This window comes from Lagenorhynchus albirostris, chromosome 7, assembly GCF_949774975.1.
Source record: "Lagenorhynchus albirostris chromosome 7, mLagAlb1.1, whole genome shotgun sequence".
Lineage (NCBI taxonomy): Eukaryota > Metazoa > Chordata > Mammalia > Artiodactyla > Delphinidae > Lagenorhynchus > Lagenorhynchus albirostris.
Genome location: NC_083101.1, coordinates 8,607,000 through 8,629,866, shown reverse-complemented (window position 1 = coordinate 8,629,866; position 22,867 = coordinate 8,607,000). Strand labels below are relative to the sequence as shown.

At 44.6% G+C, this 22,867-nt stretch overlaps 1 protein-coding gene across 1 annotated transcript in view; it reads left to right on the top strand.

The window, feature by feature from the left end:
- GARNL3 (GTPase activating Rap/RanGAP domain like 3) overlaps positions 1-22,867 on the top strand; it is a 154,332-nt gene that overhangs the window by 23,262 nt on the left and 108,203 nt on the right. The window contains exons 2-3 of the mRNA XM_060154318.1: positions 1,129-1,299; positions 21,288-21,357. Of these exons, the coding sequence (XP_060010301.1) occupies positions 1,129-1,299; positions 21,288-21,357 (241 nt within the window). The remainder of the gene's footprint in view (positions 1-1,128; positions 1,300-21,287; positions 21,358-22,867) is intronic.

Genomic DNA, 22,867 nt, shown 5'->3' with positions numbered 1-22,867 from the left:
CATCACTTATAAAGGAGGAATACCAGGGGGACCTGGCAAGAGTGGCCTTTTTTTCTTTTGCGACATGCCTGCAGCCTATAATTGGTACTAGTGTAGCAGCTTGGGAGTGGGCAGTGCCCATCTGGCTCCAAATACCCAGGCTGTATGGAGTCACTTCTCTTGGCATCCAAACCCTGCAGCAGGATGGTGGCTCCCTGTGCAGATGCCTCTTGCTCACTAATAAGACCACGAGGTCTTTTGTCTTTTGCCTCGTCACAGCGTTTTATTAAGAAGACACTATAAAGAGTCCCTTTTGACATAAGTGTTATCTAAGATCGCTTTTTATTTTCCCACTTACAAGTATTTGGATTTTCTTTGCTAATTTGTGTGTCACCTGAGGTAGAGGTGGGGGAAGAACGCTCCTGATTGGCTCAGAAAGTAATTCCAATCAGAAAAAGCAGGGATGCCTACATTTCCCTAACAAAGCCACCCTTCTTCATCCCAGAATCACCTTACCTCCTTCCTCGCTGTGTCATCAGAGAAAGAAGCAGACGTGTTTCAGCAGTGCATTTCCCAATTTATTCCCATTTGTTAATTCAGCAAGCATTTACTGCTTACTTCCTCTATACTATTACTCTTGAATGTGGGTTTGGTCCTTTTGTCTACAGTGTTGTTGCCAGTGTAGGCTCTTTTTATGGCTTTTCTTGGCTATTTTAAATGGAAATTGGGAGATAAACCAGGCACTCCTGGACCAAACGCCAATGGCCATGAGGTCCATCCTCTGAAGGTACTCCAGACAGAGCTTTCCCTTCCTCAGTGAATGTTGCCTTTTTCTAAATAAGTTTGTGATGGTTCACATGCTCACTTTTCTCCTTTTACCTTCGACCCCGCTGACTTGACAGTGTGGAGGACTCCACTCATTGCTGAGGGATGTGATAGGATTTGGACGGTTCCAGGGCCACGAGGCCACAGTGTGCAGGAAGGGCGTGGTGCTGTCTTAGTGGGGCACCTGGGTCTTGGGAGGGCCTTGGCTTTACCCCTCCTCATTACTGATGGGCTGGCCCCTGTGGAGGAGTGGCCAGAATGGGCCAGCGATGGGCCCTTGTTCTTCTCTGTCCTAAGTGCCTTTCCCAACTCTTTCTGTTTCAGTACAGCACGGCAGCCTCCAGGCCCACTGATGGATCCGCTGACGAAAGGGTCCAGTGGGAGTCAGATGGCACAGACCCTTCTATGGAAAGCCAAGTCGTCTCTCTCCTTTGGCATCCAGCCCCTGCAGACGTGGCCAACAAAAGACCCTGAAGTAGAGGCCCAGGTCAACCTGTAAGTAAGTAAGAGAAGCATCATCTCAGTTGGGGCTCACGCTCACTCTAACTTGAAATCCCTTAATGCTCAGGAAGAAAATTATCTTTGGGGGGAAGAATAATGAGAGAGAGGAATGGATATTTGGTTGGGAGATTTCATTTCTGTTCTTAATGGTGCCTTATGTGTATTTATTTATTTACTTAGCAATGTTCATTGAGCACCTGCTCTGGCCAGGCCTTGTCTCAGGCATGGCAGGCAAAAGGGATTCAGTTCCTGCCCTCAGGGGATTTACAGCTCGTGGAACAGATAACCGTTAATCAAATAATCATACAAATAAATACGAATTGTGACAAGTGCTATGAAATGTGGTACCTTGATTCAGTAAACATTTACAGAATGCCCTCGATGTGCCAGCAACATACTGGGGATATAAGAGAATATGACATCTCCTCACCCGTGAATATCAAATAGTATCTAGAAGGGGAAAAAATTCCAATTATTATTCAGAAGAAATGATAATAACTATGCTATAACTAATATATTAATAGATTCCAGGTCCCATAGGGTGGTAACTATGTTTTCCTGTTTACTCCTGAATCCCCAGGGCTTTGTTATAGTGTACAATATTTGTTGGATGAATGAATAAGTAATGAATGAAGAAGATACTACAACACAGTGGTGCTTAGCTTTCCAGGGAAATCAAAGGCAACTAGGTGCAACGGTCTAATTGCCTTAAAAGCAAATGAGATGCTTCATCAGTTCAAGGCAACAAATATTATTGATGCTTACTGTACCTAAGGTCAACCCCAGAGATTCTGATTCAGTGGCTCTGGAGTGGATGAAAGAGGACTCTTCAGGGACAGCCTTTCCAGGGAGGCAGACAAGTAACCAAATAACTCCAGCGCTGTTAGAAAAGAAGCATGTATAATGTGCTATAGGAGGAGGGGATCTGCGGGAGGGCCGGGAGGAAAACGGGGAGCAGTTGCTCTTAGCCAGGCAGGATGACCATCGCGCCAGGCCGGAAAGGGGAAGAAAGCCACTTTAAACAGAGGAAAGTGCAGAGCAAAGGCGCGGATCCATGAAAGTGGGTCCCAGCAGTGTTGACAGGCATTAAAGCAGTGATTCTCAACCCTGGCTGCACAGGAGAATCATCCCGGGAACTTTAACACATATGAAAGCCTGCACCATCCGCCCAAGAGTCCCAGGTCTAGGGTGGGACACAAATACCAATATTTTATAACGCTCCCCAGGAGATTCTCTTGTGCAGCAAATGAGAAATGCTGTTTTTAAAAATGTAACCACACAAAAATAAATACAAAATAGTTATGAAGTACCTTATACGCCTAGCTAAGGGGTATGAATTTTTATATCTCGAGCAATGAGGAGCCACTGATAGCTTGCCTGATTTTAAACGATAATACAATTTGAAATAGACAAGGTTCACAGGGTCTGGATAAATTCACGACTGCTGGTTCTGCAGTGGGTTCTTCTGGGAAGCTAGAGAAGTCTGGAGTCACCGCTGCCTTTTCAGAGCTGCCACCATACCCCCCACCGTGGCGCGGTAGGTCCACTTATGAGAATATGGGAATTGAATGTCTCCTTGATCTGAAACTGAAATCTAAAATTTCAGTGAATGCTGAATTATTTGGGCAAAATGCTCCTGTTTCCTGGGGGCCGCTGGTAACCCGCGGGTGGGCAACTCCAGCTCTTTAGAAAGGAGGGCAGGGAAGCCTGGGCTTTATCTACCAAAGGTGGAGCGGGGGTGGAGGGTGGGGTGGGGGGGTGGGGAGTGGAGGTAGGTGGACGGGTGGGGGGAAGGGCCACTATTCCTTCCTCTGAAGCTCCAGGCGGGACTCTCAGCGCTGCTTCTTTCTAAACTACAAACCCCACAGTGCGCCGCGCGGAGGACGTAGTCAAAGGGGCGGGCAGGACTGCCGGGAAGCCTATGAGACGTAGCGGAAGCAGCCCGAGGTGGCGCCTTCCGGGTCCTATTGGTGAATCTGGTTAGGAGTGGGACCAGGCCCTGGTGATTGGCGGCCGCAGGGCTAGCGAAGCTGCCGTGAGAACAGGACGGGCGGCGTCCGGCCAAGGGCTTCACCCCAGACTCAGGGACCGGACTTGAAACTGATTCCACCGGGAACCAGATGTTGGGTTTTCTGGAAAACAGGCTAGAAAGATGCGTCTTTTAAGAACCGCTGCCATTCTGCGGGCTGCTCATTCATTAACTCATTCATTCAGCAAACTTAATTGATTACCTGTGTACCAGGCACTTGTGCAAACATCCCAAATGCGTTTTCTCTTTTAGTCCTCACAAAAAAAACAGATAACTACTGCAGGCTCCATCTTACAGATGACGAGGCTGAGGTCCAGAAGAGTTAAGAGACTTGTTCAGGTCACACAGCTTGTAAGTGACAGAGCAGGGATTTGAACCTACATCAGTCTAGCGCCAGTGCGCATCTCCTAATCTCAGTGTGCTCAGCGGTGCCATCAGGAGCAAAGTGTTTATGGAATGTCAGTGTCCACAGGGTGACTTGGTATTCGGGTGAAGATTATAGCAGGACCGGACTGGACACCAATAAAGTTGACCAAGCACAAAGTTGGACCTTGTGCGAGGTCCCTTGGTCATACAAGGCCTATTCTCACCAGAAGAGGTTTTTGGTATCTATGAAAGAACCTACTGAGCACCTGTGTGCTGTCCTGGGCCCTGTGCTAAGCACTGGTATGCAAACGAAGCATCTCCTTCCAGATTAAGCGAGGCTTATGGAAGTGCTGTTACCTAGGGCAATCCAAGGAGATTTCTCAGTGGAGAGACTCCTTGAAGTGTGGGAACTTTACCAGGCAGAGGTGAAGGAGGCCTCCCCAGACAGAGGAGACTGTCTGTGCAAAGGCCAGCAGCGTTAAAGCATTCTGGATTTGAGGGGGACCACAAACAGTCAGGTCCAGCTGGAGCTTCTTGCGGAGTGGTGAGCCTGGGATGGCAGACAGAAGCCAAGTCACTGGGGAGTGGGAGGGCTTAACCTGCCTGCTAGGAAGTTTGGTCTTAACTCTCTCAGCCAGAGCACAGCATGATCAGATTTGCATACTGGAAAGATAACTGGTGTCAGTGGGCAGCTAGATTGCAGGAGGATAAGGCTGGTGGCAGGGAGACCTATCAGAGTGGCCAGATAGGAGATAGTAAGTGTTCTGATGAGTGGCAGGAGCAATGGGATTGAGTTAAGAAATATTTAAGAGGAAGGTTAGAGTGGACCTGGTAAATGCATGGGTGGTGGGGTGAGGAATAGGACAGAGATCATTAGATACTGCCGTGGGGGCTGAAGAGGGGTACAGTTACATCTTTGGAGGAAGGAAGTTCTTAGAAAAGTCTTCTTAGAGAGAGTAATGTGAAGTGGATCTTGAAAAAGGAGGAAGAACATTCCTTCCTTCTTTTCTTTTTCTTGAGTAGATTTTAATTGGCAGAGGTGGGGAGGACGGTATTCTGGATGGCCGGATCCTGGTTTGCCACTTGTATGGTGAAGTAGGAGGAAGTTTGGAAGGTCAAATTGGAGGACATATCGTGAAAGGTGTTGTACTTAATGCCAGGACATTGGGAGTCTGAGTGGCTTTTGAGACAGACAAGTGATGGTTTGAGCTCTGAGCTTTAAGAGTTAATTTCACTGATATGTACAGTGAGGAGGCCAGGAAGCCAATTAAGAGATGGACTAGGGAAGGGCTCTTCAGTTGTAAGTAACAGCAACCCCACTCAAAATAGTTTAGGCGAAAAAGGAGAATGTATAGGTTAATGTAACCAAACTACAGGAAGGGACACATCTCGCTCGCTTCAGGGAGTGACTGGATCCAGGGACTCTACTGCCAACAGTCAGTCCATTCTTCTCTTACGCCCTCAACCTCCACCCCTTAGCCCTGCTTCTCTCTGCCTGTTGACCTCACTGTCTCCTACCATCCATGAGTTTTCACCATGCAGCTGTGGGTGTGATCTCAGGCAGCATGGGGTATGTTCTCACAGACTTGCAAGTTGAGAGGAAAAATCTTCCCCATCAGTTAGAAGAACCCTGGGGAAGGACTATAGTTGCCCAGCCTGGGTCACATGTCCATTCCTGGTTCTGTGGGGGAGTGTCTGTTACCAGGGGCAGAGGGGGTAATTCTGCTTGCCCTGGCAAACAGAGCAGGGGTGGTCAGGAGGTAGGAGAACAGAATTCAAAGGGGTCAGAGAAGCCAGTGGAGGAGTTTCAAGAAGGGCAGTGCTCTCTGACCGGTCACAAAAATAACTTAGGAAGTTTGTTCAAAAATATAGATCATGGAAACTATTTAATTAGAACCCTTAGTGGTGGGACCCAGGGATCTGGCTGAAGGTGTCAAATATAACAGAAAGTTTGAAGATCGAAACTAAAATCTTTCATTGAATTTGATGATTCGGAAGCCACGGGGCTCCTCTGAAAACGCCGTTTCACTTGGGAAGGGAGGGCAGAAGGCAGATGGCGAGTCTCTCTGCATCCTCACATCTCCTCATTCATAACCTCCTTTCAGGGCCATGTCCGACCCTACAAGAGGCAAAGTTTCCTCATTAGTTCAGTACATTAGGAAAAGACAAAGGAAAGCTATTGAAAAGATGGTTATTTGAGGGGTGTTCTGCCTTAAACGGATGTCAGCCAGGAGCAGAAGGAAGAAAGTTTGAAAAGTTTTTAATTCCATCTGAATTACCTGCCCATTCTTTTTTCCCATCAGTCCTTCCTGTGATTAATTACAATATACTACCAATAAGTTGGATTTCTTAAAAAGTATAATTCAGACTTAATTTCCCTCACTCGGCTGAATTAGCAGTGGTTTGCTTTTTGATCTTTTGGAGAAAGTTGCCACGTATTTGAAAGAGTTTATCATCAAGGCATGATACAAATATCAGGCAATTTCGTATTTAGACATTTTAAAATAGTTTCCAAAAGCCTCAAAAGACCTAGTTTGCTCCTGAGTAAAGGACTACTTGATTTTAAAACACAAAGCTGGAGAGAAAGCCTTTGGGTTTACTGTTGGGGAAATTCTATTGTTTCCAGGAAGAAACTTCTCCTCCAGTTCCATGGAGGAAAGAGGCTGGACAGCTGACTTGCCCCTTCCTCTTTTCCTCTCTTACCTTTGCGATCTGGTTGCCCACCGACCTTGTGCGTTAGCTCCTCTCCTGTTTCCACATAGAAAAACACACCTGCGTCTTCTAGAGACAGGTGTGGAGGCCCACCTGCCTCGATATCCCCTGTTGGAGCTCGACAGTCATGAGACAGTGATTCCTCGGCAACCATTCAGGTGAGTAGCTGCCTCTCTGCAGACCAGGCTCTCCCGCAAGTGGGCTGTTCCAGGTCTAAACTTGGGGGAAGTAGTAGGAAGTCTATGTGGCTGTCGGGCTCAGCCACATTTGCCAATGAAACTCTGACAGTGAGGAAACTGATGTCTTGATTTCCATTTGCCTGACTCCTGTCTCTAATTCTCAACCGATTCCGAACACAGAGAAGAGAGCAGCTTGATTTATTAAAAAGCTCAGATAATTGTGAGACAGGCTAGGATCTGTGTGGGTCTGGTTAGGAGGGGGTTTGTTTTGTTCTGTTTGTTTTTATTCTCTTGTTCTTCCGTGTCATAGCAGAGTATGTGGCACATAGAAAGTGCTCACTAAATACTTGTTGGGTAAGTTAAAGATAATAGAGCAGAGATGCCTGTTAGGGAGGCTCCTGCAACGATGCAGGTCTGAGCTAAAGCAGAGAACGTGAAAATGGAAAGGGGAGGGAGGGAGACGCAAGAGGGAAGAGATATGGGAACATATGTATATGTATAACTGATTCACTTTGTTATAAAGCAGAAACTAACACACCATTGTAAAGTAATTATACCCCAATAAAGATGTTAAAAAAAAAAATGGAAAGGGGAGAAGTGGCGAGGGACTAAAAGACATGGTGGAATTCTCGAAATATCCTCACGTGCACAATGGCGTGTACAAGGTTATGCACTGCAGTTTATTAGTAGTAGCGAAAGGTTGAAACTGGCTAAATAAAATACAGTACATCTACTCAGTGGAATAGTAGGTAGCCATAAGAAAGAATATGGAGGATCTTTTGGTACTGATTTGGAAAGATCTCCAAGATACATTAAATAGAAAAACAACAAAAACAAGGAGTGGAGTTGTGTATAGTATGCTACCATTTACCAAAGGCAAAAGGGAATATGTATTTCTCTTTCTTTGTAAATGCATATAGCATCTCTGGCAGACACAGTAAACAATAGAGGTTGCTGGTAAGGAGAGGAAATGAGGGGCCGAGGAGGGAGGAGAGGACAGACTTACCCCTGTATGGCCTTTTGGACTCTTGTGAGTTTTGAAGCAAGTGAGTTTTACCTCTTCAAAGAGTGAAATACAGATACAAACATACAACAATCAAAATCAACACTGTGTGGGGCCTGTACCGGGGCCTGGAGACTGATTAAGATGTTGGATGTGAGAGAAGACCGGGGCGATGACTCTGAACTTGCACCTCAAGTGACTGGGAAGAAGATGGCAGCTCTGCTGACTGAGATGTGAGTGAGGAGTGGGAGTGAGGGTGACTCAGGGCATGTTATGTTTTAGAGGCACCCGGGGGTGTCCGCAGAACCATGTCCGACAGCTGTAAGTCTGAACTTGCAGTTGGAGAGAAAAATTGAGTTGGAGATTTGGTCTGGGGAGTTGTTAGCATAGAGGTAGTATTTGAAGGTGCCGGAGCAGTGAGGTCCCCAGGGAGGTGAGTGGCCTGAATGGAAGGGAGAGGAATGTGGATCTTCACTGCTCAAGGGTGGCGTAGGGTTCAACACTGAGTTGCTGCTCTGTGTGGTCTAAGTCAGGGAGGGGTATGGCATCACTCTGCCAGGACATCCTGGTCCTTTTCTGGGAACAGAAGCTGCACCATTGAGCTCCACATCCCCTGGAGGAATAATCACTAACAGCAATCATTCTTCCTCAAGGAGGTTATGCCGTTACTAAGAACTCTATTCCTTTGACTATTCGCGTTGTCTATTGTTACAAATTTTATAGTCCTCAAGGGCCAGTAACCCATTTTTGGTGCTCACCTCATCTCAAAGTACAGTGCAGAGCACCATAAGGACACACTATAAATAGTGACTACAGAGTACGACTCTTTTTTTTTTTTTTTTTTTGCGGTACGCGGACCGCTCACTGTTGTGGTCTCTCCCGTTGCGGAGCACAGGCTCCGGATGTGCAGGCTCAGCGGCCATTGCTCACGGGCCTAGCCGCTCCGTGGCATGTGGGATCTTCCCGGAGCGGGGTACAAACCCGCGTCCCCTGCATCGGCAAGCGGACTCTCAACCACTGCGCCACCAGGGAAGCCCCGAGAGTATGACTCTTTTTAATCATTGCTTTTAGGAGGCAAAAAGAAATAGTTTAGGCTGCCCTGCCCTAAATTCACCTAAGCCAACACTCATTTTTATAAATCGCATTTGGCTTTGAATGCAGGCTGGTTGCTTTCCTGTCATCTTCTATAGTAAGAAGTGTTCTCAGTTAAAATGCTTTTGCCTCCTGTACTTCTGTGAGTTTGGCTGATCTAGTCTTTTGCTTTCTTTGAAGAATGTTCTCCATGTCCGTCAACACTCTCCCTCATCCTTGGTCTCAAAGCCTCATTTTTATAGACTGTCTCAGGATCAGACTACCTTGGTGAAATAAACATTTTAGAAAATCTTTCACAAATATTGTTTGACCTTAAAAGCACAGAGTAAGCTGCTTTTCTTCCACTACGTGGTCTGAATGTACCTGGAGAAAAAAACAACACAGAGAAGGATGAAGTGGATCTAAATTGGTCCAGAAAATTAGAATACAATACAGAGGCCATTTAAAAAGCAGCCAGGGCCTTCCCCCCTCTCCTAGGTTACCTCAAGACAAAATTCAGTCAGTTCCACAGCATTTATATACTTTTATGCTTAAGACTAAGAATTTTTCACATACTGGTATTGGCTATAAAGGGGATCAAAATATACCACCCCAAAATATGCCACTTTGGCATAAGGATTATTTTGAGCTGAAGGCAATTGAGGAAAAGCAGACACAGGAAGAACTCTCTGCCCTCCCCCAATCTGCCTAAAAGCAGGGCATAAATTTCTCTTTGTAAAAGTGCCCCCTCCCCTCTCTCTACCAAGAGAGGGAGAACAGTCCTTATCACCAGAGACAGAGAAGACACCAAGATGAGTCTACATAAACAAACCTTACTAAATAACCCTATCTACCATTGCTTTCCCCCATATATCTGCCTTCCCGTGATATACCACTCCTAGAAGCCCCAAATCCCTTTTCTTTTGTCTTGTGACTTCTCCACAATTTATTGCCCTTTGTTAAAATAGTATATAAACCTCTGAGTCTAACTGCTACTTTGGGTTTTCTTTTCTGTGCAGGCCTTGTGCATGTAAAGTTAGAAATAAAATTTGTATGCCTTTTCTCCTGTTAATCTGTCTTTTGTCAGCTTAATTCACAGGTACCAGTTACAGAACATAAGAGGGTAAAGGGAAAGTTTTTCCTCCCTAACAGCTACTTCCTAAAGTGAGAGAATTTTAGATTACAGGAGAATCTAGCTTATCTCTAGATTTCCACAAAGAGACTTTTTCTTCTTTGTGTTGTTCTTCACGTGCACACACCTTCCTAATGATGCATAACCTCTGTTTCTTCAAATAGTAACTGTGCTCAGACTATTCACCTGCTAAGTGCTTCATATGTATTTTCTCAGTAAATGCAACAGCCCTATGAGGATTGTCCCATGGTTATCAGTATTTGTTGAATTAATTCATTAATCAAGCCCCATTTTACAGTTGTAGAACTGAGAGCCCACGAAAGGCTGTTTCTTGCCTAAAATCAGGCCGTGAATTAGTGGTGGGTTAGACAGAGTTGAGTAAATATCAGTAATGTACATGTACATTTAATTTCATGTACATGTAATTTCTCTATACATATAGATGTTAGTTTATTTAAGTTTAGGATCAGAGTTTTTTTTTTTCTGTATGACATTCTAAAGTAAATTTTTATTATACTATAATTTACAGGCAATAAAATGCAAGAATCTTAAGTTCACAGTTGGATGAGTTTGACACTTGCAGATGTTTCACTTTTTAATGTTACAGTGTTGATCCATTGCACTTAATTGTATTGCCTATTTATTGAAAGGTGCCAATCTCTAGACATAGGGAATGCCAGCCTCATCATGAGCTAATGGCTGGTGAATGATGTCACAATGTGTTTCATTGTGATGGCCCCCACGGCATTTTCTTTGTTTGCTCATATTACTGGCATTGTATTAACCTCTGAAGTGAATTTTTTGAGATTAACCTGATGCAACATTTATAGTATTTTCATGTCTGACTCAAAAACAAATTTCATGAATATGCTGTGTAATGCAGTTCACTTCCAGCAGCAGCTGACAGTGGACTTGTGAGCACCTGGGGGTGTCTCTCCAGGCCTGATCCTAGAGAAAGTTATGAAGTGGTCCCTGTGTTTGCCCTGCCCCTTCTCTAGGTACCTATCTAGTATGGCTGGCCTCACCCTCCTATGTCACTCCTGGCCCCTGGTAAAGAAGAAAAACCCTGGGGGACTTGGTGGCTCTCCTCAGACATTTGAAGGGCTTTCCTATAGAGGTGATCTTGTTTTATATGGCCCCAAAGAGTTGGCTGGCTGGCTTGCTTTCATTCATTCATTCACTCATTATTAAATAAAACTCCACTAATAGCTAACTCTGTACCAGGTATTATGTTACAAGCTAAGGATTTTGCATTGAACAAAACCAACAGAGAACCTGCCACTGTGAAGCTTATATTTTAGTAGGGGAGGCAGATGTTAATCCAATACCCTCTTTGTAATTTCTAATCTGGGGGTGGAGGTGGGGTCAGGAAGAAGAAGGAGTTTGGAGAGCTCATTCCAGGTCCTAAGACGAGAAGATGCTCAGCAAGTTGAAGGAAATGAAGAAGGGCACTGTGGCTGGAGTGCTGACACAGGGCGAGCGGGCCAGACAGGACAGCTGGCTGGGGGTGTGGAAGTGATGGTAAGGAAATTCAGAAGAAGTGAAAGGGTGAAGATGTAGGACCAGCTGGTGGAAATTAAAGTGTGATGGATTTCAGTTCAATGTAGAAAAAAACTGTTTGACAGGAAGAATGGAGTGCTCTGCGGCATACTGTTTCTTTATCACTAATAATTTGTAAGTAGAGACTTGCTGGCTATATTTCAAGTATCTGGTAAAGAATACACTATCACAGATACCAGATTGGACACCAAATGACCCTTAAGTCTCTGGACTTGGAAGTCTCTGGACATCTCTGGAAGTCGCTTCTACCCTAAGATCCTATGCTGAGGTGGCAGGAAGACTGACCAGGCTATTGTAGGGATCTGGGTATCAAATAGTGAGGACCCGTGAGATGAAGGACTAAGCTGGCTAAATATGGGAGATGATCACTGAGGAAATGTCCAACCATGGGGGAATGGAGAAGCAGTGGGATAGTGATATAGCAGGGGACTACACAGCACTGTCAGTGATACAGGTATCAATGTGTACAAATCTCAAACGCCAATTGTTCAGAGAAGCTAGTTGCAGGGAGATAGTCACGGTATGGTATACATTTGTGTAAAATTTAAGATCATGCTAAACAGTACTGCATATGGTTTATGACTATGTAGTACAAATATAAAAAATAAGCAGGGAGTGTGAACCAAATTATTTAGTGATTGTTTCAAGGGAGAGAGAGATGAAAATGAGATCAAGGAGAGGTACACAGGGGTTTCAACTGTATCTATAATGTTCATTATATTATTCTTTATTTTTCTGCATCTTGAAGAAATAAGACAAATTAAAGAAGAAATCCAGGTGATTCTTACATATAGGTAGGTTTTGAGAACCAGAGTCAGTGCTTCTCAAAGTTCAGTGTGCGTTTGAATCCTCAGGGGATCTTGTTAAAATGCTGATTCTGTCTCATTAGGTCTGGGGTGGGGCCTGAGGGTCTGCATTTCTAATCAGCTGAGGGAAAAGGACCACTCTGAGTAGCGAGGGTCGGAATGACCTTGGTGTTCTCTAGGATTCTCCCTGCCGACAGGACTGTTCGGAAGTGCCCACTCTGGACAGCATGCCTCCCTTCAGGGTCTGGGTACAGTTGGGGGCAGTCTGGAAATCTCGGGAGAGAAGCTTTGAGAACTTGGGAAGACACACTTTGGAGAGATTTCTCCAAAGAAGTTAAATCGACAGACGATCCAGGGAGGTACGCAGCAACATATGTTGTCTGCTGATTTTTTTTCCTTAAATACGTTTCTGTTTAACACTTTGTGGTCATGCATGTGCAGGTATCCTGTGGAGCAGTGTTTCCCAAACCAAATGTACTCTGAGCTAGAAATCCCTTCCATCTTGACATTATAGGAAAGGAGAAGCCAAGGTCGCTAAAGATTAGGGAGGGAGGGAGCAGATGTGCGGACATTACACTTTGTAGGAATCATTTTCTAGGTAGCAGCTCCCAGGTTTCTGGATGGTGGGTCTTGAACTGAGCAGAGTGACAGGCCTCTCATATCCCAAGATGGCATCAGCTACTCAAGAAGGAGACAAAAGAGGCTGTTGTACAGTTTACCAAATTTGCTATACACAGGTGTGACGTGCTTGCACAAAGTTTTTGTTCCTGTGAAGTCCGATGTCCTGTATATTTTCCCACCGCGCCATAAGTGCTATGACAGCAGAGAGCACACGTCTCAGGTTTAGCACCTGGCCCAGCACCTGGGACCTCACAGGTGCTCAGTAACTGTTTATGGAATGAGTGAATGAATTTCAACTCAGATACAGGTTTTTTTTAAATTAACCTTTTTATTTTGAGAGCATAATAGATTCATATGCAGTTAGAAGAAGTAACACAGAGAGATCCCAGGTACCCTTTACCCAGTTTCCCCCAATGGTAACATCTGGCATAACTATAGTAAAGTATCAGTCACAGCCAGGAAATGGTCAGTGATACAATCCATTGGCCTTAGATTTCCCCAGTGTCACATGCAGTCTTATCATATGTGTAGGTTCATTTCTCCACCACCACAGATAAGACACAGACATGGCTCCATCACCACAGAGTCCCTTATGCTGCCCTTTTATAACCACACCTACCTCGCTCTATAATTTTATCATTTCAAGAATGTTGTATAATAGAATCACACAGTAAGTAATCTTTTATGGTTGGCCTTTTCCACTCCACACAATTCCCTGGACATTCATCCAAGTTGTTGTATCTGTCAGTAGTGTGTTCCTTTTCCTGGCTGAGGGATATTCTGTGGTGGGCATGCACCACAGTTCGTTTATCCATTCACCCTTCCAAAGATTTCTAGGCTTTTTCTAGCTTGGGGCTATTATGAATAAAGCTGATACCAACATTTGTGTATAGGTATTTGTGAATATATTTTTTCATTTTTCTGGGATAAATGCCCAAGAGTGCAAGTGCTGGGTCATATGGTAACTGCATATTTAATTTTATAAGACACTGCCAACTGGTTTCCAAAGAGGCTTGGCTTACCTTGCACATTCCCACCCACAGTCTATATATATATATATATTTTTTTTTTTTTTAAATAAATTTATTTATTTTATTTATTTTTATTTTTGGCTGTATTGGGTCTTCGTTGCTGTGCGCAGGCTTTCTCTAGTTGTGGCGAGCGGGGGCTACTCTTCGTTGTGGTGCACAGGCTTCTCATTGCAGTGGCTTCTCTTGTTGCAGAGCACGGGCTCTGGGCACGCGGGCTTCAGTAGTTGTGGCTCGCGGACTCTAGAGCACAGGCTCAGTAGTTGTGGCGCATGGGCTTAGTTGCTCCGCGGCATGTGGGATCTTCCCGGACCAGGGCTCGAACCTGTGTCCCCTGCATTGGCAGGCGGATTCTTAACCACTGCACCACCGGGGAAGCCCCCACCCACAGTCTATAAGTGGTCCAGTTGCTCCATGTCTTCGCCAAAGTTTGGTATGGTTGCTGTTTTTTATTTAGAGATAGAATTCCAAGGGCACTGGTACAGATCATTATTGAAAGGAGGCTTGCAGTGAATTACCACAAGACTTTAGTAATAGCAGAGAACCTGGTAAGTTCCAGGGACACCTGTCTTTGTCCAGAAACTTAGTAGATACATAAATACTGTAGGAGGAATGCATTCTAGAATGTTAGAGAAGTGAGGATTAGAATGAGAAAGATGACTGACTAATGGTGGGAGGTAACATCAAATATACCCAAAGATATGTCAGAATATCTAATGGCAGATAGGGGGTGGAGGAGGGAAAGGAGAAAAGGGGGCAGGAACCCACCTGCGTTCAAGTAGAGCAAAGGCCAGCAGAGGTTATCATTAATTCATGACTCGTTAATTCAACAAATATTCATGGAGCAGCCTGCTATGAGCCAGGCATTCTGAGACACATGGGACATGGTCATGACCGAGGTTGGTAAGGTCCCTGACAGTTAGAATAACCAGCATTTATTTATGTGTCAGGTGTTGTGCTAAGCACCTATGATATCTTTTAATCCTCCCACAGAGACAGATGTTATTTTAAGCCCATGTTACAGATGAGGAAACAAGCTCAGAGAGGATAAGTAACTTGCCTGGGGCCACAGAGCTAGAGTGCCATGGAGCTGACATTCAAAGCCAGGCATGTCTGACCACCTTATGGTTGGTGGAACTTGCTAAGGGATGGTAAACTTAAGATCCTGGTACAGGAGCACCTGGTACTGTGACCCCATAAGCACAGTTGGGGAACAAGATGCCGTCTGGAGCCAGAATCCAGGGGCTCGGATTTCCTGGGACCCTTACACTCTAGAAATCCTCTTGCTTACTTCCTACTTCCTAGTGTCTGAAATCTCTTCAAAAGAGGACAGGATTCTTCCATTTCGTCATTAGAAGTTAATGTATAATTGCAGCTCTGCTTTTTTGTGTCACTTATCTTCGGAAGGAGAGACAACTGCTCCCTTATGTGCAATAAGCTATTCTCGTACCTGTTGTTAGGAGGCCCGGGGCTACTTCCAAGCCTAAATCTGTAGTCTGGCACATTTTTCAGCTTCTCTGTCCCTCAAATAGGGGGATCCCATCCATCTGTCTATTACAAACTGCTTATCAGGGGGGCGGAGGTGTTGTCCCGGCGCTCCTGACATTGAGCTCTGCTGTCGGTAAGCCTGTTGCTTTTCACAAATTCTCTCTGCTGATCCAGGAGGAGTCCCGTTCTTCCATTGGCTTTAACTCTTCCAGCAGGGCTGGAGTTGACTGAGGCCTGGAATAGGGGGGTCTGGCCAGTTGTTAGGGTCAGTCACTAATCTCTGGGCCACTTGAGTAAGGACGTGTATCGCTGAATTTCAGCTTCCTTTTTTTCCCCTTTTTCAGTTTCCATAACTTCGCCTCTTTGGAGGGGGTTGTCCTGCTTTCCAGGTCCCTGACTTACATAATGGTAATTTTTCTAGCCTCTGTGTGGAGCTGGAAATCTTTGCTCTCATCCGGGCCTTCTTTAGAGATTTAACATGATGGTCCTCAGCTCTGTTCATGCTCGCAAAGCGTGATCCAGCATCCTCTCAGTTAATTTACTAAAACAGAAAGAGTTTCTATTTAGAGCTAGACCACAGTCCCTGTGAGGAACTTGAACCCTCTGATTCTTTTTTGCACCTGCCTTGTTCTGGTGACATGCTGTTGGGTCCCAAGTATTTTCTAGGTGAGGTCACACTGCCAACACTTTTAGGGAGGGGATGTCGTGCTGAGCTGTGATGCTGCCCTTAGCCCCACCCTAGGAGGCTGCTTGGCTCCAGGTCTCCCTTTCCACCACAGGGGGAAAAAAGGCATCTTACATTTGGTAGTATATATGAGTCCATGCCACTCTCTCACTTTGTCCCAGCTTACCCTTCCCCCTCCCCATGTCCTCAAGTGCATTCTCTACGTCTGCGTTGTAAAGCAATTATACTCCAATAAAGATGTTTTTTTAAAAAAAGTCATCTTATTTAAAATTCTTTAAAAAGTTGGTAATCATGTATGCTGCACGCCCCTTCCCAGGGCTCTCTCTAACAACCAGAGAAGAATTCATACTAATAAAAAGAGCGATAATAATAGCTAACATTTATTGAGTAGTTTTCATGTAATAGACGTTATGCTTAGAATAAATTTTTATCTGCTCTTTTTAGTTTATTCTTTATAACCCTATTAAGTAGGTGATACTATCAACCACATTTTATACATGTGGGAACTAATGCCCAGGGAGATTAAGAACCCACATCTGTGACTGAAGCACTTGCCCTTAGGGACTATATGACACCTCCTCCCATTCATGGAAAACTTGATCAAGGCCTTGTCCTTCCTTATAAAAGTGCCGCAGAATGGCTAACAGGTTTCCCAGGGATTCCAGAGTCATCTGGAAGAGCAGTATTTTTCAAAACATTGTCTGTGAACCCCGTGCATCAGAATTCCCACCACTGCTTATTAAAATCGCAGTCAGGAAAAAAAAAAAAAAGAAGATGTGGCACATATATACAATGGAATATTACTCAGCCATAAAAAGAAACGAAATTGAGCTATTTGTAATGAGGTGGATAGACCTAGAGTCTGTCATACAGAGTGAAGTAAGTCAGAAAGAAAAAGACAAATACCGTATGCTAACACATATATATGGAATTTAAGAAAAAAAAATGTCATGAAGAACCTAGGGGTAAGGCAGGAATAAAGACGCAGACCTCCTAGAGAACGGACTTGAGGTTATGGGGAGGGGGAAGGGTGAGCTGTGACAGGGCGAGAGAGAGTCATGGACATATATACACACTAACAAACGTAGTAAGGTAGATAGCTAGTGGGAAGCAGCCGCATGGCACAGGGATATTGGCTCGGTGCTTTGTGACAGCCTGGAGGGGTGGGATAGGGAGGGTGGGAGGGAGGGAGACGCAAGAGGGAAGAGATATGGGAACATATGTATATGTATAACTGATTCACTTTGTTATAAAGTAGAAACTAACACACCATTGTAAAGCAATTGTACCCCAATAAAGATGTTAAAAAAATAAAAAATAAAATAAAATTGACTTCTCATTAGAGTAAAAAAAAAAAAAACGCAGTCAGGCTGAATCACAACCTCTGGGAATAGGGCCAGGGAATCTGCATTTTTAGAAAGCTCCCCCCCCACCCCCGGGGATTCTGATGGACTCTAATAAACACTGCTATTTTCATTGGCATACTAATCACAGCTTATGGGTAGGCCTGAAACCAGCAAAAGGGATTGGTGAGGCTCTAGGGCAGGGGTTGGGCAGTCTTTCTATAAAGGGCCAGAGAGTAAATAGTTTGGGCTTTGCAGGCCCTACAGTCTCTGTTGCAACTCCTCGACTCTGCCATTGAAACCCAAAAGCAGCCACAGACAGCCTATCACCAAAGCACGTGGCTGTATCCCAATAAAACTTAGTATTCAAAAACAGGCAGTGAGAGGCCAGAGCTTGCTGACCCCCATAGTCATCCTGGCCCACCAGCCCTCTGACAGCCCCTTTTGTGTGGTGCTTATTCTTACACTACTTTCTGTTACCTACAGAGAGCTGTACCCATGAAATTAAAATCACCTGTTGTAACAGATAAACCTTGAATCTTAGTGGCTTCAAGCAATCAAAGTTCTTTCTCTCTCATCTCACAGTCCAGTGAGGGTGTGCCTACTTAGGATATTCTGTGTGGTCATTTAGGGACCAGGACTCCTTCGTGGTGCGGCTTCACCCCTCTTGGTCCTCACAGCCAGCTGATGAGGAAAGAAAGCAAGGATTATTCATGGGAAATTTGTATGGGCGTCGTCTGGAAGAGGTACCCATCATTTCTACCCACATTTCACTGGCCAGAATTCTTATTATTTGGGGTCCAGAAACAGTGATTTCTCAAGCCTGTGAGGCCCTTGGTCTCGAGACTCTCTCTAGTCCCTTCTGTCTTTGCTTGAAATCCATCCAGTTCTAGCCCGGGCTCATCTCTTCCTTGAAAAAACCTTGCTAAGGTCAGCCAGTAGGAGCCAGCCCACGGGTTCACTCTGACCTGTCCAGCCACATTCCTTGGAGCTGCAGGCTCGGAAGGCACAGGTCCACCTCCTCAGTTACTGTAGGTGCAAGTTTTATCACCAGTTGCTACTCTACAACCTAGATCTCTGTCTCTCCAGCCTCTGAGATGCATTTCCTCCCTGGCTGCTGCCTGCCTGTGAAGCCTGTGCCACGTATTTTAGGTGTTGCCATGGTAGTAGCACCCCACTGCAAGATACCGACTTCTGTGCTAGTTCAGGTAGCACAGCGGCTTTCACAGGTAAACCCAAACTCTACGTGATTAACACAACTAAATGTTTATTTCTTGCTCACAGCATATTCTAATACAGATGTTCTTAAAGGTATGACCTTCCACTTGGGTTTTTCCTTCTTGGAGCTCTGCCTTCCTCTGGGTCCTCATGGTCCTCTCCACCCTGCTGGCCGCAGGGAAAGAGGGCAGGCACTTCCCACGGCATCCCACAGGCACATCACTTTGGTCTGTATTTTCTTGGCCAGAAATCAGTCATATGGTCACAGTCACTGCAAGAAGGGCTAGGAAATGTAGTCTAGTGACAAGCCCCAGAGGAACAGGAAGTAGGTTTTGGTGTGCACGTAGGCATATCTGCCTCTTGGGCCAGGACTGTCTGGACTGATGGAGTACCGTCCGGGGGCTTATCAGGAAGAAGGTCAACAGGTGGCCTGCCTAGGTGCTCACGAGGGACGTTATCAGGCAGCAGCTAGTGAGATCTGAAAGATGTGCAAATATCTTCACAGACGCAACAAACGTTTACTGCATGTCCACCCTGTGCCCAGCAGTGGGCCAGACTCTGGGGACCTGGAGGAGAACAAAACTCCCCTTGGAGCTCGGGGTGATCCCCCTAAACACGACCCTTGTGCTGCTGGGTGCCAAGGGGCCAGAGAGCCTGGGGACAGAGGAGGGGAGTGGGGCGGGTTTTTTAACATGGCTGGTTTGAGTGCCTCCTGCCGCCCTAGAAATGCATCCTGTATAGTTCAGCCTGCCAGCCACCATTAGCAAGCGCTGTCTCTGCAGTGTATTGGATGAAATGTAATTAGAGGGGAAAAGGGCAGCCGATGGCTGATGTTCTGTTTATCTCTCTCTTGGTTGTTTTCCTAGGACATTGTTTTCCCTCTATGAGGCTTCTAAGGAGGTGGCTGCTCCAGGATGTAGGGTCGTCACCTTTTTTTGTGTTTGTTTCTGGCTGTTGGCAAAGTTAGGGAGCTGGCACTGTGTCTTGGACCCCCCTCTGTGGTGCTGAGGACGGCACAGGGAGGGACCCAGAGCCCGGCATCCTTGCTTTTTTCATGTTGTTGGCCATTTGGGTTAGAAGCCACTGTTGCTGCGGTTGGTGACTGCGTCATGGGCCTGGCGTAACTGATGAGGTGGGCTGAGGTCTGGGCAGACAGCGCTCAGTCAACAGCCATTGAGCATCGGCTCTGTGCCCGACCTCTGTCCAAGCCCGTGGACACTTCCCTCCCCGGAGCCCACTCCCTCTCGGTAACTCGGGGCGCTGGGGAAGGATCTTGAAACTGTTATGTAAGGCAATGGAAGTATTCTCCAGGAGCGTTTTCAAAAAGGGCTAAGAAAATGGGCATAGAGGACATAGCTAACACTGGAGCAGGCCACGGAGGGAAGTTTTTACGTCTCTTTCAGAGATTTTTCAGTAGAAAATCATGTCACTAGAAGCAGGAAGGTAGCCTGGGTAAATATCTAGGACACCCTTCCAAGCTGCATTCATTAATTTGTCACATGGTTTCAGCTAAGGCAGTGAGGACTACAAAAGGTTAAATCTCTCCAATACGATGAACTCAGCCATCCCTGTGAAATGGAGGAAGCGGAATACCATTAGACTCTCTAATCTCATTTCTCTCTTGCTGTCCTTCTTGGAGCCTATCAAATAGTGACCTGGCAGAGAGTCAGTTCTGTGGACGTGAAACATCAGAGTCAGTCTCTTTCTGAACGTGCCAACAGGGCTGTAATTTAGAAAATGTAGCCTACCTTTTAAGGAAGGATGAAAAGGTACTCAATGCACCTTTCTTTGCATGTTAGATCCCAAATATTTGGGATATATTAAACACGTAATTCCTGGGGAATTTTATTTTCTGTTTTATTAGAGTATTTGCATGACATATTAGAACCAACTTATTAAAACTGTTTGTATTTGTGGATCTCCGGTGGTTTCATGAGTACTGCTTGAGGTCCTATATATGCCAACTATTCAATAAGATGTGTCTTTTGAGTGTGTAACTATGCATTCAAGATGCAAATGCAGTAACAATTTTGCCCTTGTTTTAATTACTCTTCCTCAACAATGCATGTGATTTTTCTTATCTGATCTAAGCCTTTTTTGAGGGGAGGGGGTAGGAAAGTATTAGCTACTGCCATGTAAAAAAAACTAAATATACTTGGAAGTTGGAATTTTACATTTTTCTGTTAGTCCTAGTCTGTTTCCATATTGTCATGTTGTCATCAATTAAAGGGGAGGGCGTGGGGCCTACAAGGATTTTGAAGTTTTTTTTTTCCTCCTATTTAAAGTTTATGTCTCCTGTATAGCATCCCATAATGCTGGTTATTTTTATGCTGAATATTTGGGACAAAGAGCCTCTCTTAAATGAAAGATAATTGCAAGCTTTGTCCCTTGCCTCAAGTTTACTGCAGGTTTTCTCTCCTCGTTGGTTATACAAAATGAAATTATAAACCACCAGTAGCCTGGGAGATGTCAATCGATTCCAAATGACTAAATATTTAATTCAATCATTGCCTATACTTCCAGGGATGACTCGGGTGTTTTTCTTCTTACTGAGGGCTCCATGCACGCCCGGCTCTGCAATGGCTGCTGAGGACTGTGTCTGTTGCAAGGAGGCTCCCCTGCAGTGAGGAGCTGGGCAAGCCTGTTCCATAGCAGCCCTTTTTGCAAATGGTAGTGGATTTTTGCAGAAGGTTTGTGGCCAGATCGCTATGTATAATACTGATGAAGCATTTTTGTTCCAGCTCTGTCTCGGAAGACCTAGGCTGTAGACGTGGGGATTTCAGTAGGAAACATTATGGATCTGTGGAGCTGGTAAGTTTACACTGTCTGTTCAGTGGTAGAACATTGATTTTGATTTAGAGAGGATCGCCAAGCTCTTCAGATCTTTTGTTGTATATTTACTGTTAGACCATGTGAGTACAGTATAAGGACTGGATGGGAATGAATGACTACTGAAGGGCTATAATAATTTGATCATCTTTATCTGTGTGTTTTTACTGTTATGTACTTTTAATCTGTGTCTTTCAGTGTGTTAAAACATGTGGTTTGGTATTTTTCTCTGTTAATGGTGTTATATAATTAAATAAAATCATTTATGAATTAAGAAAGGTAGCATTTGTTTTTATGTTATCTTGTTCCTAAAAGTTTCTAAATCTAGTTTTTGAGGTTTAAATATTATTGTAATACATATTCTGATTTTTCTGTACCTTTGCTCTCTGGGTATGTGATAGGAGTTAGAATATTTATGAGCTCTTTTTTTTCCTGTTAAAAGTATATGTGTTGGGCTAGATAAATGACTGTGATAGGTAATAGATATCTGGAATGAAAATATCCATATTTTCTTTAATGAGAGAGATTGAGGATTGTGTTATGATTTTTTTTTAATTGTATGCTTTCATTTTAAAAGAGGCATAATGAAGGCATATCATAGCCTCAGTTTTTTAAAAGACAGAATTGTGAGTTCTTTTCCCACAAGAAAAGAACAAATTGCATGGAAATTTGAACAAATTTTCAGGAAAATGTGCTCATAAGATTCTCTTGGTTATTAAAACATTAAATTTATTATTTCTGTCTATTTACAAAAACTGAGTTGATGGGATCCATTTGTATAGTACCCAGTTATCCCCGATTAATATAAGCTGCATTCTTGCAGGGTTTAAAAAGTAAAAAAAAATTATGCCAGAATCATGTACCAGTAGCATTCTACTTGAATTCAAGCATACATTACAGGTTTGACTGTGTACCTGCCCCAGGTATATTCCTGAAAATATGCGTTAAGTAAAAGATTTGGTCCTTGTTCTTAGGGTGCTTACTGTCCTCCAGCTGGGCAGATAAGATATACATAATATATCTAAAGAATGAATTTAGTCACGTGAAAGATGCACTGGTTGATTCAATCAATGCCTGTTCTGTGTGAGTCACTGGTGACACCATGCCAACTCAGACCACCACCTCTCCTGAAAGAGCATGTGCATAATTATAATTCAGAGTGGGAATTGGTAAATATTGTGAGAAGCACACAGATAGGGCCTGGTGGGGGTTGGGAAAAGGAGGGAGCAACCCATTCTAGCCAGGCATCTCGGGGAAGCAGCCTGGAAGGCCTTATGGGGGCTGTGGGATGTGGGTTGGTGGCAAGGAAGACAGACAGTAGATATTTGCACACTGCAAGATTCTTGGCAGTGATGATTCGAAGGGCAGCAAGCAAATGGTCCTGCCCAAGCAGAGAGTGTAGGGCAGCAGAGCATAGTGGTTACACAACAGCTAGGCTTTGGACTCAAACAGGCCTGCATTCACATACCAGTTCCATCACTTATTATCTTTG